Source organism: Pleurodeles waltl, chromosome 4_1, assembly GCF_031143425.1.
Source record: "Pleurodeles waltl isolate 20211129_DDA chromosome 4_1, aPleWal1.hap1.20221129, whole genome shotgun sequence".
In the NCBI taxonomy this organism is placed as follows: Eukaryota; Metazoa; Chordata; class Amphibia; order Caudata; family Salamandridae; genus Pleurodeles; species Pleurodeles waltl.
Genome location: NC_090442.1, coordinates 52,514,348 through 52,531,841, shown reverse-complemented (window position 1 = coordinate 52,531,841; position 17,494 = coordinate 52,514,348). Strand labels below are relative to the sequence as shown.

At 43.3% G+C, this 17,494-nt stretch overlaps 1 protein-coding gene across 1 annotated transcript in view; it reads left to right on the top strand.

The window, feature by feature from the left end:
- The window catches only part of LOC138286979 (zinc finger protein 850-like), a 444,405-nt gene that overhangs the window by 20,476 nt on the left and 406,435 nt on the right, over nucleotides 1-17,494 (top strand). The window contains exon 2 of the mRNA XM_069227343.1: nucleotides 4,544-7,435. Coding sequence (XP_069083444.1) covers nucleotides 5,840-7,435 — 1,596 coding nt within the window. The 5' untranslated portion in view covers nucleotides 4,544-5,839. The remainder of the gene's footprint in view (nucleotides 1-4,543; nucleotides 7,436-17,494) is intronic.

The following is a 17,494-nucleotide window of genomic DNA, read 5'->3' as shown; positions in this document are numbered from 1 at the left end:
TTATTGTTTGTGTCTTTTTAACAATTGTAATGGTTTTAATTAACCACATACAATAAATAATATTGGTGAAGAATGTAAAAAATACAGATCAACAAGGGGAATTATTAAACATTCTTTCTGATACCAAAGGTAGAATGAGCTCTAAGACCAATTTTAGACCTAAGGTTTGTAAATAAGTTTATAAAGACACAAAGGTTCAAGATGACAACCTTACAAGAAGTCATCCCACAATTACAAAGAGGGGACTATGGCAACCATATATCTAAAAGCAGCCTACCTGCATATCCAGTGAATGCACAGCACAAGAAATACCAGAGGTTTGTGGTGGACAAGACACATTAATAGTTCACAACACTGGCTTTTGGGATAAAGCCAGCACCAAGAGTCTTTACAAAGTGTCTAGTGGCAGTAGCAGCCCACATAAGAAGATTGGGCATTCATATCTGTCCTTACCTAGACGACTGGCTAGTAATAAAAATGCAAGGAACATATACAGCTGGTAATGAGAGCTTTTAATCACGTTGGGATTCTCCATAAACATACAGAAGTCGTCCCCAATACCAGAACAAGAGAAAGTGTTTCTAGGAGCAAGGATAAACTCGGTACCGGGGAAAGTGTATCCCAGCGAAAGGAGCATACAGTCACTGTTGCTGGAAGCTCGCCTTTACCAGAAGGGGCAAGCTCTGACAGTGAAAACTGTGGGTGACTTGTTAGGGAATATGGTTTCATGCATCCCTTTGAGTCCATATGTAAGACTTTACATGAGACCATTACGGTAATGTCTACAGAACCAATGGTCACAAGCAACAGGGAGTTGGGAAGATCTAGTGGTTGTCAATAACAAAGTACAAGAGGAGATAGCGTGGTGGAACAGGCACATATATCACAGTGGAGAACATTTGCACAACCAACTTCAACTGTGACAGTTACAACAGATGCCTCACACGGGCCACCTCAAGGTACGAGGAGTCTGCAGGGAACAGGATGCATTACAACACATCAATATCTTGAAATTGAAAACAGTGTTCCTAGCCTTAAGAGCCTTTCAGAAAGAGCTGATGGGGAGAACAGTATTGATCCAAAACAGGCAATACAATACCCATGTTTTACATCAACAAACAGGGAGGGACTTGATATCTGCCCCTGTTGAAACTAGCCCAAGAACTGTGGAAGTGAGCAATTCAAATGAAGATGGAAATCATGGCAGTTCATCTGCTAGAGAAATACAATAGCAAGCAGACAGACCGAGCAGTCAAGCCTCATACTCTCATGAATGGGAACTCAATCAAGGGGTATTCAGAAACATCTTCAGGAGCTGGGGAACTCCAAAAATAGATCTATTCACAACCCCAATGAACACTAAGTGCCAAACGTTTGCCTCCTGACAACAATACCACCAATCCCTAGGGAATACCATGTTGATAGAATATCAGGGATATTTGCATATGCTTTTCCTCCTGATACCGCTGTTGCACAGAGTGATCAACAAATGCAGGAAAAGCAATATGGCTCTAATATTAATTGCTCCTCAGTGGGTGAGGCAGACAAGGTTTTCAGAGCTGATAGCAATGGCACAAGGGAACATTTTAAGGCTTTCACTACAATAGGACCTGTTGTCAATGGCAGAAGGAAGGGTGCTTCACCCAGAAATAAAGTATTTGAGCCTGCCAGCGGGGCTCCTGAAGACTTAGATTTCAGTCATCTGAAACTAACCGAAAACAAAAAGGCTGTTTGCTACTTTGCTAAATGGAAATGATAATCGTTATAGTGTCTAAAGAGGGGCTTATTAAGGAAAAACGCCAAGGACACAACAGTGTTAAAATACTTAACACATTTGAATCTTTGAAAGTACACTTGGCTTCAGTACAGGCCCACACATGAGGTTACATAGGAAGACGCCTCTTTACAGCTCTGGTAATAAAACAGTTCTTAGAGGAAGAAAAAAGAATTGCACTACCAAGGAAGATACCTGCATCTGCATGGATTATAAATGTGGTACTCATTCAGTTAATGAAGACACTCTTTGACCCTTTACACATGGTCACATTAAAGATGCTCACACTAAAAACAGCATTCCTGGTGGCCATAACATCTCTTTGCACGGTGAGTGAAATACAAGCACTCATGATTCAAAAAGCATATTTACTGATTCTCAAAGACAGAATCGTCTTGAGGACTGATCCACAGTTCTTACCAAAAAATAGTTTCACACTTCCACATAAATCAAACAATACGAATACCAGTTTTTTTCCAAAACCCAAAGAATCAAGTAAAGGGAGCATTATACATGCTGGTCGCAAGATGCGCGGTAATGTACAGCTTGTGAATCCAGAAAAGATTCACGCTGCAAAACAAATAGTTTATTACCTGTAGGTGTAGTTGTGCAGCTTGAAGAATATTTCTGGATTCACAAGCGACCCACACACCTCCACCAAGAAGATGGAAGGGAAGCGGAAAAAAAATAATCTGAAGATGGTGGCCAAAGTTGGGAGCTTCCAAGGGCGGCTCCCAACATTACAAGAAGCACCAAGAGGCACCAAATGGGGGATACGTTGGCGCCCAACAACAACAAAAACAAAGAAGTTAAGGACTACAAGATACAGAGAATTCTGGGACCAACCATTAAATGGCAGAATAATGCACAGCGTGTGAATCCAGAAAATTCTTCAAGCTGCAAAATGGCATCTACATGTAAGAAACAGTTTGTTACTTAACAAGAAACTTCTCTTAGGAAGCACAAGGTGATGTTCCAGTAAAAGGTATTACTTAGATAGAATTGTACTATGCAGCAAACCTATAGTTATTATGGTGCTGTATATTTTGTGATCTTGTGAATGGCAGTGAAGTAGACTTATGGGAAGCATGAAAAGCTTGTTATTTCTTCCTTGTCATGTTTACATTTTTTTTATATTAACTAGAGATCCACCAATAGTCTTAGAGTTGGTGCCCAGTCTCCGCTAGAGGTGTTTCAGATGGATAAAATCCAGTACAGTGCAGCTTGTATAGTATAATTATACACCCAAAAGCAGTACGAAAAGGTTTGTTTTATACTCAAAGTCTGCACTGAAGCTACTAAAATAGATGTAAACAGGGGCTTTCTTGCAATGCAACATATAAAGTGCACATTTAGCCATAGTATCAAACACGTTATTAGTCCATGTAGACAAATATGGAGCTTCTACTTTAAATTAGTGGTTATGAAAACCAGCATCAAAAGGAACGGAAGGGGATAGAAACAAATGTCCCCCTGTATAGTGCATGTGCTTGTTTACTAGTCAAAGGGCAGCAAGGAGGACCGTGCTCAATTAAGTCAAGAGAAATTGGTTGAAAAGAGTTAGTTGAATCTTCAGACATTGCTTCATTGTTTAGGAGTTAATTCATTGCATGTTAATAACTGTAGAGCCGAAGACCTACATAAAGGTTTTCAAAAACTCCTCATCTGTATAGTGATATTGTTAATCTGATTTATTTTACATTTCTAATGTGCCAGGATCACAAAGGCCCTCATTAAAGGTGGCCTAGTTTTTAGTTTCATAGTAAACCAACCAACACAAATTTGTTTGGAATTGCTATGGTGTGATATTAAAACCTACTACTACAAATTTAGTCTTCAAAATGGGGCACAAGCAATTCATTTTGGTGCTTACCTTTTTTATATGTTGTAATTTAACAAGGAGTGCAGTCATCATCTCTCCCAGTAATTAATGGGTATGATAAACATTGCAGCACACAATTGTGATTCCTGCCCAAATAGGTGTTTGCACAGAGATGTCGATTTAGAAGTACAACTGTGACGAGGTCCCAGATAGAAAAAAAAAACAGCCTAATGAGAAGCACCACTTCTTCTCTTTCATAAAAAGGTAACCTAATGATGACAATAAAATACATTAGTTCCCACCACATGTAGTTAGAATTTTACTAATTAGTATCTGTTATCCATGTTTTTTAAAGAAAGAATGTCATTGTATGGGGACAGAAACACATTTCTTTTTTGTAAATAATTTTGTGAAGGTTATTTAGTGGTGATTCATAATACCGAATGTGATAGGGCTGAGGAACAGAGGCTTAATTATATGAAAGTCTCTCGTAACAGGAGCAGTTTTATGCTGTTGGGAGGGGCTATGGTTAGTACATTCACCATTGTAGAAGTGTGTGTTCCTGACTTACTCATGCTATTCATGTGTGTATGTATTTAAAGGTTTTGCATAATGTTTGTGTGCTTAGATTGCACATATAATCAATTCTCTCTTTGCTACAGGATTTTGCTTACGTTGTAAATATGTATACTTGTTCTTTGCAGTGTGCTTGTATTTTGTTTTACTTCATACATTGTTATGGGTAGTAAATTGCACTCTAATTTTCTTTGTTATCTTCCAAAAGATTTCAATCCAAGATTTAATTGATAAATAGTTCAATATCTTTACTCCAATATCGTGAAAGTTCATTTGATGTGTAGTTTTGCTTTTGTTACAAGTTAAGACACTATAATGTTTCCTCTTAACGTTACATGTTTTATGATTTCATATCTTTTTACCCCCAACAGCGTAAGGATCCATGTACATATTAAAGTAAGAATCTTCAGAAACGTATTCAAGAGGGGCTGGAAGCCATGATGTTTGCTCTTCATAAAGAGAGTAAGAAACAGACTGGAGCAATCCCTTGGATGTACGAGTCAGAGTACCTTCACACCCTTTAGCTAAAACAGAAAAACCTAAGTGAAATCAAAATGCAAATATGTTTTATAATATTACTAACATGGTAACTGATCTGTGATCTGTTACAGCATTACTCTATTTCCTGAAAGGAGGATAATCATGTTATGATCTTGGTCAATGTAATCATCTTTTTTGCCACACCATAGAAACCAGATTAAACCGTCAAATATGCAGAATACATACATTGTAAACTAGACAACTAAATGTAAAAGAAAGACCTAGCTCTGCTTCTGCATTACTGAGTAATGTGCTAACATACGCAGACTTATTTTTCTGTTGTGTGAAAATGAATGTAATCGAACAAGACACAACCTTCACAAGAGAACCCAAGAATGTCATGGCTGTGGAATTCAGTTAACTTTATTCGGGCATATTTAAATACACCACAAACGTACAGTACAATCAGATAGAGCAGGGCATAATATAATAATGCATATTCATATTAAACCAGTGAATAAAAACATACAAAGTACATAGAAAACACTATCACCAAATACAGTGCATAAAATAACATAAGTTGGAGAGCCTGCCAACGTACTTCTTTAACAGATGGTAGGGCCAGAGGAGAATAATAAAGAATAGTTTGTTGCATCTTGCAGTGTAAGTATGTAATCACTAAATTAATATTTCATCTTTGCATTTAATTTAATACTAGCACAGATCTTCACAACACTTTCAAGATGTCTGTCCATCAGACATGATTTAGTAAATCAAAGCATACAAAAAGGGTGCACCTATATTTAAAAAAAACTACCCAAGCCGTTTTCTCACCCTTAACACCAACTCCAAGAAGGTATATACAGTGATCACAATTACCTCAAAGCCAGCAGGTTGTAGAAAGTGCAATGCTTCTGTGCAATGGCGCAAGGGGTACTTAATCAATAGGGGCTTTAAAACAGAAGACCTGTGGTGGGAATAAAAAGTGTGAAAAAAACATTACATGTAAAGTGTTCTGTGCAGATTTCTGATCACATGGGCGGGGTAGCAAGTCACAAAAGCAAGACTGTGGCATTAAGGTAGGCGTTATTCATTCTCTCTATTGTTGAAAATTTCTTATCGGAAAATTCTTGTTTGCAATAGCATGTACTTGTGAATGTGAGGATAAATTTAGAGTTTTATTGATCATGATGGGCCATCAGCAAACCAAGTTGGTGGATGAACCTAAAAATGTAGCCAGCCAAGTGTCTGAATTTCCAAGAGAAATACATTGTTCAGCCAGTGAATGTACGAACAGCTTGAAAGCCACATCAACAAGCCTAAAATGCCACCAGCAAACACAGATAGGAAACAAAATATACATGTGCTGTGAGTGTGGGAAGACCTTTAAGCAGCCATCAGTCCTAAGGGTCCGTCAGAGAATACGCACAGGGGAAAAAACACATAGGTGTATTGAGTGTCAAAAGAGTTTAATTGGGTCATCAGGCCTAAAGAGCCATCAACAAACTCACACAAGAGAAAAACCATACATTTGCCTTGAGTGTGGCAAAAGATTTGATCGGCCATCAGTCCTACTGTGCCATCAGCGAACTCACACAGGAGAAAAACTATACACATGCAGTGAATGCGGGAAGAGCTTTAGTCAGTCATCAAACCTAAAGCAGCATCAACTAATTCACACAGGAGAAAAACCATACACATGCAGTGAATGTGGGAAGAGCTTTAATTCGTTGTCAAACCTAAGACTGCATCACCGAACACACACAGGAGAAAAACCATACAAGTGTAGTGAATGTGGTACAGGTTTCAGACATTCGAAATCCCTAAAGCATCATCAGCACATGCACTCTGGTGAAAAACCATATAAATGTAGGTACTGTGGGAAGGGCTTTCCTGGATCTTCAATACTAGTGACCCATCTGCGAACACACACAGGAGAAGAACCATACACATGCAACATATGTTGGAAAAACTTTAATCAATCATCACACCTAAGGGTACATCAGCGAACACACACAGGAGAAAAACCATACAAGTGTAGTGAATGTGGTGCAGGTTTCTGTCATTCAAAGTCCCTAAAGCATCATCAGCACATGCACTCTGGTGAAAAACCATATAAATGTAGGTACTGTGGTAAGGGCTTTCCTGGTTCTTCGAGACTAGTGCTCCATCTGCGAACACACACAGGAGAAAAACCATACACATGCAACATATGTTGGAAAAGTTTTAATCAATCATCACACCTAAGGGTACATCAACGAACACACACAGGAGAAAAACCATTTATTTGTAGTGAATGTGGGGCAAGATTTATTTATCGATCAAGTCTACAGGCACACCAAGGAACACACACAGGAGAAAAACCATACATGTGTAGTGAATGTGGGGTACGTTTCCGTTATCCATCAGCTCTAAAGGCCCATCAGCAGACACATAGAGGAGAAAAAACTCACATTTGTAGTGAATGTGGGAAGAATCTTAAAGCATCATCCATAAGGGGCCATCAGCTAACACACTCTTCATTGAAGCCATACACGTGCAATAAATGTGGAAAGAGCTTTAAAAGGCCAGGAGCCCTATTGCGGCATGAGCGAACACACACAGGAGAAAAACCATGTAAGTGCTACACATGTGGGAAGGGTTTCATTAATTCGTCTGATCTAAAGCGCCATGAGAAAACCCACACTGGAGAAAAACCACACACATGCAGTAAATGTGGGAAGAGCTTCATTCAGTTGTCACACTTAACACGCCACATGCAGATACACAGAAAAAACACAGATGTGCAATAAATATAGGACGATTGTTGAATAGTTATCAGCCATACGGTACAATTCACAAATGTAAACAGTGGAAAAACACAAACGTAGTGATGTGGGCTTTCATGAATTGTCCTACCCAGAGAGCACTTGATAGAAAAATAAATGCAACTGAGAATAGCTTTATTAAATTCTCCAACTTAATATTGTCAGCAAACACATGGGGGTAGAGGGGTTAAAACAATATTGGGAAACATGGAATGAATGTGCCAGCTATCAGTTTTAAAGAACTAACGTGGTGCATTGATTTTGGGTTAAGCCCAAGTTTATATCAGTGAATACATATGGCAAGAAATCATGAAGGTGAATTACATTATTAACTTTTGTACAAATTTAATGTTAGGAGCCCATCAGCAGACATATAAATAAGACATTCCACACAGAATTATTCTAAACTCAGATCCTTAACAGTAAGGGTCCTTTAACATAGAAGCAAAACCATTCATGTCTGCTCAATATGGAATGAGTTGCAAATCTATTCATGTTTGCTGAATATGGAATGATTTTCATCCAATAATCTGTCATAAGGCTGTTTCTTCAGAATGTTAAGGACCAACCCTCTTGGTTCAGGCTCTTACACACTTGTGCTGTTCTTACTATATTGTATAATCTTTTAGGAGTTCAAACTTTCATGATTGTCATTTTACTGTATATACATTTCTTATTTTAACTGGTGTTCCTGTATTGTATAAACCTCTTGTTCCTTTGTCTCAGTGCAGTTATTTGTTTGCTTTTAAAACATTGAATAATAATGTACAGTTCTTTCACACATGGAAATCCTCTTACTGTATACATATAAGGGGTTACATATGCTATATGCACAGAGCATACATTTAGAAAGTATTTGCCAAGAGCATTGAAGAAGTCTGATTGCTGTTTAGTGGAAGAATAAAGCTTGGAACGTATTCATAAATATTAAAACCCTAGCTTGTAATATTGTTTGGAGTATAGTTGGTTAGATCTCAGCGCACTCTATAAGAAATTACACTATGTGGTGCAGAAGAGGACTAACACTGTACATTGTCAAAACTGCAAGTCCTATAAACTGAGGCTCTGGTGACTTTGGAACTTCTACTTTCTGATGTCAACTGTGCTTTTATTTATTTGTTTGTTTTTGCTTTCTTGTCTCACCCCAGCCTCCCACTTCTGTTTGTGTTAATGGTGAATTAACCAATTGAAATAATTTCTCTCTGTGGATTGGAGAGACTGTCTATGGAGCCAGCACATTCACCTCCTAGAATTGTGATGACCTTATTACACTTTTGGTTCTGCAGAACCTTTCATGATACAGTTAACAGTCATTTCTAGATAAAACCATTAAAACAAGTTAAACACTAATAAACCATGATGTCCTCATTCGTGCAACAGCATGGTCTGAATGTCAGAACTTCAATGGTACCTTTTTCGAAAACACAACATGCTTAAGCTTCAAGTTGTTATGGAACACCTTTCTCTGCAAGTGGTGGTTGTGACAGATACACTTGGGTGACAACTATTTAATCTCAAAAGAAAATGTCATATTGTGGGAAGCTGGCACTTTGTTGCAGTACCCCCCACTTTTTGCCTGGTTTCTGGATGCAACTTGGACTGGAGTGCACTGGGATCGTGCTAACCAGGTTCCTAGTGCCAGTGTTCTTTCCCTAAAAATTGCAAAGGTAATTGGCAACACCTTTAGCTGCCACTATAAGTCTCTAGTAAATTGTTCTTGGGGACCCAGGGCATGGGGTACTAAGGGTAGGCCCCTGAGGGCTGCAGCACTGATTGTGCCACCTTCTAGGGCAATGCGTCCAAATGCACCCAGCACTGCCATTGCAAGCTAAGTGTCCTGGCGCAATCCTAAAATGCTAATTCGATATGGCACACTGCCTGTGTGCCCTGTCCACTACACACTGCATGCAATATAGATAAATCACCCATCTGGCAGGCCTTCCAGCCCTAAGGCCGAGTGCACTATACTGTGTACGAGGACATAGCTGCATGAGCAATATGCCCCCATTTTGTCCTTGCCAAACCTGGGACATAGTGAGTGAACAGAGCAGCCATTATAAATGCATGTGCTGGACAGTATGAGTTTCACAGCTACACAATGGCCACTCTGACCCCCTGGGCTGTTTTGTATCAAACAACTCAGAATGATAAATCCATACTGTTACCAGTGTTGGCTTCATTCTTATTTGTACCCAGGGGTCACCTCAGAGGTGCCCCCTGCAAAAGCTAACTGCTGGGACTGGCATGGTTTCTGGCTGGTTCCAGCCATCCTGCACCACCAAACAGGATTCTTGATAGCCACTGCTCTTTGGGGCCAGAGAACAAAGCCCTTCCTGGGAAGAGGTGCTACTCCACCTCCCCCAGGAATGTGCACAGCCCTGCCTAAGAGCTTCAAAGGCCTTACTGCCCTTGAAACTCGACCCCTATGCTTGTTGCTAGCAGCAGATGGCCTCCCCCGTTGCAAACCCCCCCTTTTGGTGGAAGCAACAGAGGGAAACTACACAAAGGACAAAAGGAGTGGCCCCACCTGGCATGCACCGCCCCTAAGTTTCTGCCTGCAAGGTAGACACTTCATTTCATTTTCCTCCATCTTTGATCAAGTGCACCCAGCCCTGCCATTGCAGGCTGAGTTCCCTGATGCAAACCTAAAATGGAAGCTAGACAGGGTACACTGCCTGAGTGCCCTGCCCACTACACATTCCATACACTATGGGTAAGTTACACCTCTGGCAGGTCTTTCAGCCCGAAGGCAGGGTGCACTATACTGTGTGTGAGGGCATAGATGCATGAGCAATATTCCCCCCCTCCGCCACTCTAACCTTGCCAATTCTTGGACATAGTGAGTGAACAGAGCAGCCATTTTAATACATGTGCTGGACATTTGTCAACACGAGTTTCACAGCTACGTGATGGCCACTCTGAAGCCTGAGTTGTTTGATGTCAAACAACTCAGAATTATAAATACAACCTAGTACCAGTGCTGGATTTATTATAAAAGTTACCCAGGAGTCACCTTAGAGGTGCTCCCTGCAACAGCTTACTACCCTGGCATGGTTGCTTACTGATTCTAGCCAGCCTGCCACCGCCAGACAGCCAATCTACAACCTTGGGGTTAGAGATTGTCTCCGGGTTGCAGACAAAGCCTTTCCTGGGTGGAGGTGCTAACACACCCTTCCTCAGGAATGTGCACTGCCCTGGTGGCAAGCTTCAAAGGGCTACTGCCTTTGAAACTCAGTCTACAGGCCTGCTGCTAGCAGCAGATGGCTGCCCGTTGCAAACCCCCACTTTTGGCGGGAGCAACAGTGGGAAAACTACACAAAGGATAGCAGGAGTAACCCCACCTGGCATGTACCACCGCTAAGGTGTTGCCTGTGAGGTGGAAACTCCATTTCATTTTCTCCATCCTGGATGGAAGGAAAATAGCCAGTCAGATATAGGGATGTGACCTGCCCACCGGATGACCCATTGGTCAATACCAGGTTCCCCCTACAATGCCCCCTAAATTTAGTATTTAGAGGGCAGCCCTAGACTAAGACTTAAGATTTGACGGACAATAATAAGGCCAGCACCGAGAAGAACCGAAGCACGAGAACTGTGGACCTGCTGCACCAAAGAAAAGGTGCCAAACTGTACCTGCTGTATCCGAGACCCAGCGGAGCTGCTGGGCAGCTGGACAACTCTACAAAAACCCCATAGGACCTCCAGGCTTCACCAATCAACAGAGAACTCCCTGCAGAGTGGAGGTACCACTCCAAAACCAGCAAGCCAGTGAGGGTCACTTCACTGACCAGCTGCTAACTCCTGAACCGGACATCGCAGCTGGACCAAACTTCAACCAGATGACCGCAAGGACAAACCCTGCCAGTGTGCTCAGTTTGATGGCACTATACCCTCCAGGGGTCGGACTGTGCCAATATCCTGGGTATTGATCAGCTAACATCGGACACCAAAAAAAAACAGCCCACCCGGGGCTACAAAAGGACCAGGAGGAAGCCCCACTTGAGGGACCTCCTGCCAGAGTGCCTGCGTTGTCCTGTAAACAGCCCTTGAACCAACCTACCTCCTGCTCCTGAGGGCATCCTTACGCACAGCTTCTGGCTCACCGATACGCTCTGCACCTGGCTGCCCTGTGCCCTGCACTGAACAACATGCTGTGCTCCAATGGTCCCCCAACCCTTGCGACCTTGACCCCCGAAGGGGGCCCCCAAGGATTCATCTTTAAACTTACCTGTGCAGTGCTTTTCCAAGTGGTTCCTCGCAGTGGCCCTGCACTAGCTCCAGAGACCTTCTCCCGCTGCTCAATCCAGAACCAGGAGCCACTGGAACTCCTCCAGCTGGCACAGCGTGCTCACCAACGACCTCAACCAACTTGCAAAAGAAGAACTTGGTAAACCAAATGTATGATTGTATATGTATTTTTAAAGGTGATTGTAGGAGGCTGGCCTGGTTTGTAGTGGGTACCTATGGTACTTACACCTTATACCAGGTCCAGTTATCCCTTATTAGTAAAATGTAGGCAGTGTCTAGAAGCCAGGCTCTCTAGAGGTAGCTGTGGATGAGCAGCCAAGGCTTATGTAGGAGACATGCAAAGCTCATGCAATACCACTAAAGTCACACTTAGTACTTACACACATGAAAGAAAACACTCAGTTTTACAAAAATAAAGGTACTTTATTTTGGTGACACAAACACCAAAAACACCATAGAGACTATACTCCCTTAGGAGGTAAGTAATACACAAATTACATACATTAGTATGCACAACTAGGCATAAAAACAGTTAGAAAGCAGTACAAATAGTGAAAATCACAATAGTTAGAAATGGGCCTAGGGGGAGCATAGACCATATACTAAGAAAGTGGAATGCGAAAGTCAGTCTCCCACCTAGGCAAGTGTAGTGTGTAGAGGGGAGATGGGAGTACTAGAAAACCCCCTAGGTAAGTACTAGAACCCACCACAGTGACCAGGAAAGCAGGAGTAAATCACAGTAAGTTTCCCAGAACACACCCAGAAATGAGAAGAAGAATTGTGCAAAACCCAGAAGAGACTGCAAGACAACAACAGTGGATTCCTGGACAAGAAGACCTATGGAAGAAGGTGACCAAGTCCAAGAAGCACAGAAGAGTCCAGGAAGAACAGGAGCCCCTGGTAACCCAGATAAAGGTGCAAAAGGAGAACCACTGGTGAAGAAGGAAAGTCAGTACTGCACCCAAGAAGATTAAGTCGGGTTCCTGGAGGGTGCAAGTGATGTCCCACGCCGGATGGAGGATTGCAGTCAGTTTGCGTTGTTGGAGTCCGCCAACAAGCCTTGGCACACACAAAGCTCGCAGTTAGCGGAAAATGGCACTGCCCGGGACCAGGAAGGACCAGGTGGACTCTATCCTGGAGGAGGAGTCAGAGGGGGCTCTCAGCAACTCAGAGAGCCCACAGAAGACCAGGCAGTGCACACAGGAGTCCCACAGCACGGTGACAAGGAAGTTGCAAAAGAGGCCCACGCAACACTACGACAAAGGCTCCCACGCTGCTGGAGAACCACTCAGGAAGCTGTACGTCGCAAGATAGAGTGCTGGGGGCTGGAGCTACAAGATACATGAAGGGCTTAGAGGAAGGATGCCAACAAGCCTTGGCAGCTGCAAAATACACAGTGCACAGAGGTACTGTCTTGTGTGGGGAGGCAAGCTCTTACCTCCACCAAAGTTGGAAGTGAGGACTGTCGGGACCACTTCAGTCCACCACCCATGATGCAGGACCCACGCAGCTCAGCAGGAGAGGGGATCCATGCAGCCAGTCGTCGTTGCAGTTGGTGCCTGCAGAAGCAGGGGAGTGAGTCCTTCACCCCAAGGGAGATTCCTTCACTCTTCTGGTGCAGGCTGAAGACGGGCTGTCCTCAGAGGATGCACGAGCAGGAAACAGTTGCAGTTGCTGTCAGGAGCCGGAGATACAATGTTGCAGAAGGCGTCTTGCTTCTTTGTTGTAGCTTGTAGAGTTCCTGGAGGGTCCAGATGCTGTTTCGTCAGTGAGAAGTCAAAGTGGAGGATGCAGAGGATTCCTCCTGGAGTTTTGCAATCCAAATCTGAAGAACCACCCAAAGGAGAGACCCTAAATAGCCCTGAAAGGGGGATTGGTCACCGAGCTGGGTGACCACCTATGAGGAGGGGGCTCTGACGTCACCTGCTGGCTCTGGCTACTCGGATGCTCCCAGAGTTCCCTGCCAAACTTGAATCCAAGATGGCAAAACCCAGGGACCCTCTGGAGGAGCTCTGAGCACCACCCCTGGGGTGGTGATGGAGAGGGGAGTGGTCACTCTCTTTTTCTTTGTCCAGTTTCGCGCCAGAGCAGGGATTGGGGTCCCTGAACCAGTGAAGACTGGTTTATGCAAGGAGGGCACCACCTGTGCCCTTCAAAGCATTTCCAGTGGCTTGTGAAGGCTACCCCTCCCCAGCCTGTAACACCAATTTCCAAATGGAGAGGGTGTAACACCCCTCTCCCAAATGAAATGCTTTGTTCTGCCTTCCTGGGCTCGAGCTACTGGAACAACAGGAGGGCTTAGAACTGTCTGTGAGATGGCAGCAGCTGGGGCTGCCTGGAAAACCTCAGAAGGCTGGAATGGCAATGCTGGAGGTCCACTAAGGAGCCCCCAAAGTACATGGAATCATACAGCCAATGCATACAAAAGCCTTGGGGTATGATGCCAAACATGCCTATATTCAGAGTTACCATTATGTAGCTGGACATAGGTAGTGACCTATGTCCAGTAATTGCATAAAATGGCATCACCGCACTCACGAAATCCCGGAAAATGGTCCTGGAGTTCATGGGGGTACCTCTACTAGTGCAGAGGTGCCCTCAGTGCAGCGTGCCCTCTGGACTAGAAGACCTGCCATGGGGTGACTTATAAGTGACCTGGTGTAGTAAAAACAAAAATGGCATTGAAAGTGTGCTTGCACCTTTTCATGCTGGCTGCAATGGCAGTCCTACAGAAGCCTTTGCATGGGCTCCTTATGGGTTAGCAAAATATCTGTTGCAGTCCATATGGATCCCTTGGATCCCCAGTGCCCTGGTTACCTAGGTACCATATACTAGGGACTTATAATGGGGCACCAGTGTGCCAAATGTGGGTGAAATACTGTGATAACAGTAACCAACAACCAAATTTAAGGGAGAAAGCATAACTACTGGGGTCCTGGTTAGCAGGATCCCAGTAGACACAGTCAAACACTCTGACAAACAGGCCAAAAGTGGAGGTAACCAAGCTAGAAAGAGGGTACTTTCCCACAGTGATACTCCATTGATTCCTATGGTGCGTAATTACGCACGAAAATAAAAAAAAATGTAATTAAACTTCAAAGCGTCATATCTCAAAAAGTACTTGACCATTTCTGATGATCGTGGTCTTAAAATTTATATAAAAAATCTGAAGTATTTTTAAAAATTGGTCTGGAGTTATTTCTTGAGTGTGTGAATTGCACGATTGATACTGTGAGTACAACAAATGCTTTGCACTTCTCCAAGATTGGCTTAACTGCTCGACTAAGCTACCTCCAAAAATTAGAGCATTAGGTTTACCCCTGTAAACCAACGTGTGGTTGCCTGGACCCCCTGCACAGTGCGTCTAGCACACTACATAGTGGGCCAGCCTCCTACACCGTTCCACCCAGACAGCCATCCAAACAGGGCACTCAGCTGCATCTGCATACTGATGTGTCTTCCTGGGCAGGAAGGGTGGAAGGGTTCTCACACTTCAAAACCTAGTGGCCTGACCTTGTGCAAAAGAATGATAACTCCCCACAGATCTCCTGGCAGACAGGGCTGGGTTGAAAGAGGACCTAGTGCACTTCAAAACCACTCTTTGAAGTTTCCCCCACTTCAAAGGCACATTTGGGTTTATATACTGGGTCTGTGACCTCACCAAATCAGACACTTCTGGACCTACAACTGGACTCTCAGAGTGTCTAACTTGCTGCCCAAAGGACTCCTCTGGACTGCTTTTCTGGAAGGACTGTTCTAATGCTCGTTGCCCTGCTGCCTGCTGCTTCCTGACTCTGCTAGAAAGACTCTGATTTCCCCACAAGTAATCTCCAAGGGCTTGGACTGAGCTTGTCTCCTGTTAAGAAGTCTGAGGGCCATCAAAGTCTTCATCTGTAAGAGAAAATCCACTGCATTGAAAAATTTGATGCAACGCCTGCACAAATTGGTGCAGCTCCTGTCTCGTGGCTAAAAAAAATTGCTGCATTGCCGACTCGATCGACATACTGTCTGTTTCATCATGGCAGTGTGTTTTAGATTTTTCATGGTTCATCCCTGGGTATCAAAATATCCCCTCACCGCAGTAAGGAGCCAAGGCTGCGCACCTGGAAGCTATGCATCACCTTGCCCGAGAGGAAAGAGTCGACGCATCACCTCTGCTGTTCCAGAAAAAAATTATGCATTGCTTTATTTTCCACCTCCTTAGCGGACCTCCAAATTGTTATTTTTTACGCATCCCAGGTACTATCTGTTAAAAATATACAACCATTGATTCCTATGGATTAAGACTCATCTAAACCTTTAAAAAGTGATATCTTGACTTGTGCATATTGGATTTTTGTCATTTTGGTATTATTTTATTCAGATGAGTATTATCTATTTTCCTAAACTGGTGTGGAGTAGTTTTTGTGGTGTTTTCACTGTGTTACTGTATGGGTTATTACACAGATACTTTACGCATTGCCTTTCAAGTTAAGCCTCTCTGCTCTGTGCCAAGCTACCGGAGGGTAAGCACAAGATAATTTAGGTTGTGTTATGACTTACCCTGACTAGGATTGTGGTCCCTACTTGGACAGGGTGCATACCTCTGCCAACTAGAGACCCAATTTCTAACATTTGTGATCAACGTTGAGGATACGACTTGTGTTTGTGCAATGCCATACAATAGCTACGTGTACATTACCTACCCACATTTAAAGACCATTTTGTTTCTTTTTCTGCAATTTTCCCTGCTTTGCATTTTATTCCTATACATCATGTCTCTGGCTGGTTCTACAAGTGGAGCCATGGAGCCTGAGCTGGCTAAACTGGAGGATTACACTGTTAACCATTTGAAAAGCTTTTGCAAAAGGATGGCAGTACCAGCCCGATGAGCCACGAAGAAGGTGGAGTTTCAAATGGCGCTGACGGCCTGGGCAGAGTCCCACTCCCAAAAGCATGATGAGTTAGGGGACCCTGTGAATGGCTTTTCCTCTTCCTAAGAGCTACCTGCAACAGTTGAGTGGGACACCCCTGGATTTGTGCTACCTGTGATGGCAGGGAGCAGTGTCTGTTGTCATGGCCTGACTGCAGAGGAGAGGAGAGAGAATGCCAGCTGCAGTTGTCAAAAACTAAAAATGGATGCTGACAGGGAAGCCAAGTGAGCTAAAGCTGAGAGAGCTAAAAGAGCCTTAGCAGAAAATAAACTAGTTCTGGCTCACGAACTGAGTCTAAAGAGTCCAGCAGTGATGGTGGCAGCATATATACAGTACCTGATGGAGACAAGAAGGTTCATATACCGAAGGATTTGGTGCCATGTTACGTGGTGGGAGATGACACTGATAAGTGGTTTTCTGCTTATGAAGTTGCACTGAGGGTATGTGAGGTTCCTGAAGAGCACTGGTGAGTGAGTCTGTGGAAACACATGCCAACAATTGAGAGGGACACACTTTTAACATTCGAGGTTGAGGACCAGATCAAGTACACTCCCATGAAAGCCATTTTGACTGCCAAATTTGGACTGACCCCTAAGAAGTATCTGCAAAGATTCAGGTAAAGTCAGAAGCTCCCAAACCAATCGTGGTCCTCCAGTTAAGGCACTGAATGGCTGGGTGCGGGGCAACAAAGTCAATGACTGTGTTGGGTTATATAATTTAATCATGAGAGAGCACATGCTCAGTTATTGTTTCAGAGAGTTATGCTAGCATCTAGTTGGCAGTAAGCTGAATGATCCCAGAAAGTTTGCTGAGGAGGCGGACCTCTGGGCTTGCATCAGTGTCTAAAAAGTTATTGGGGACACCCACAAAGGTG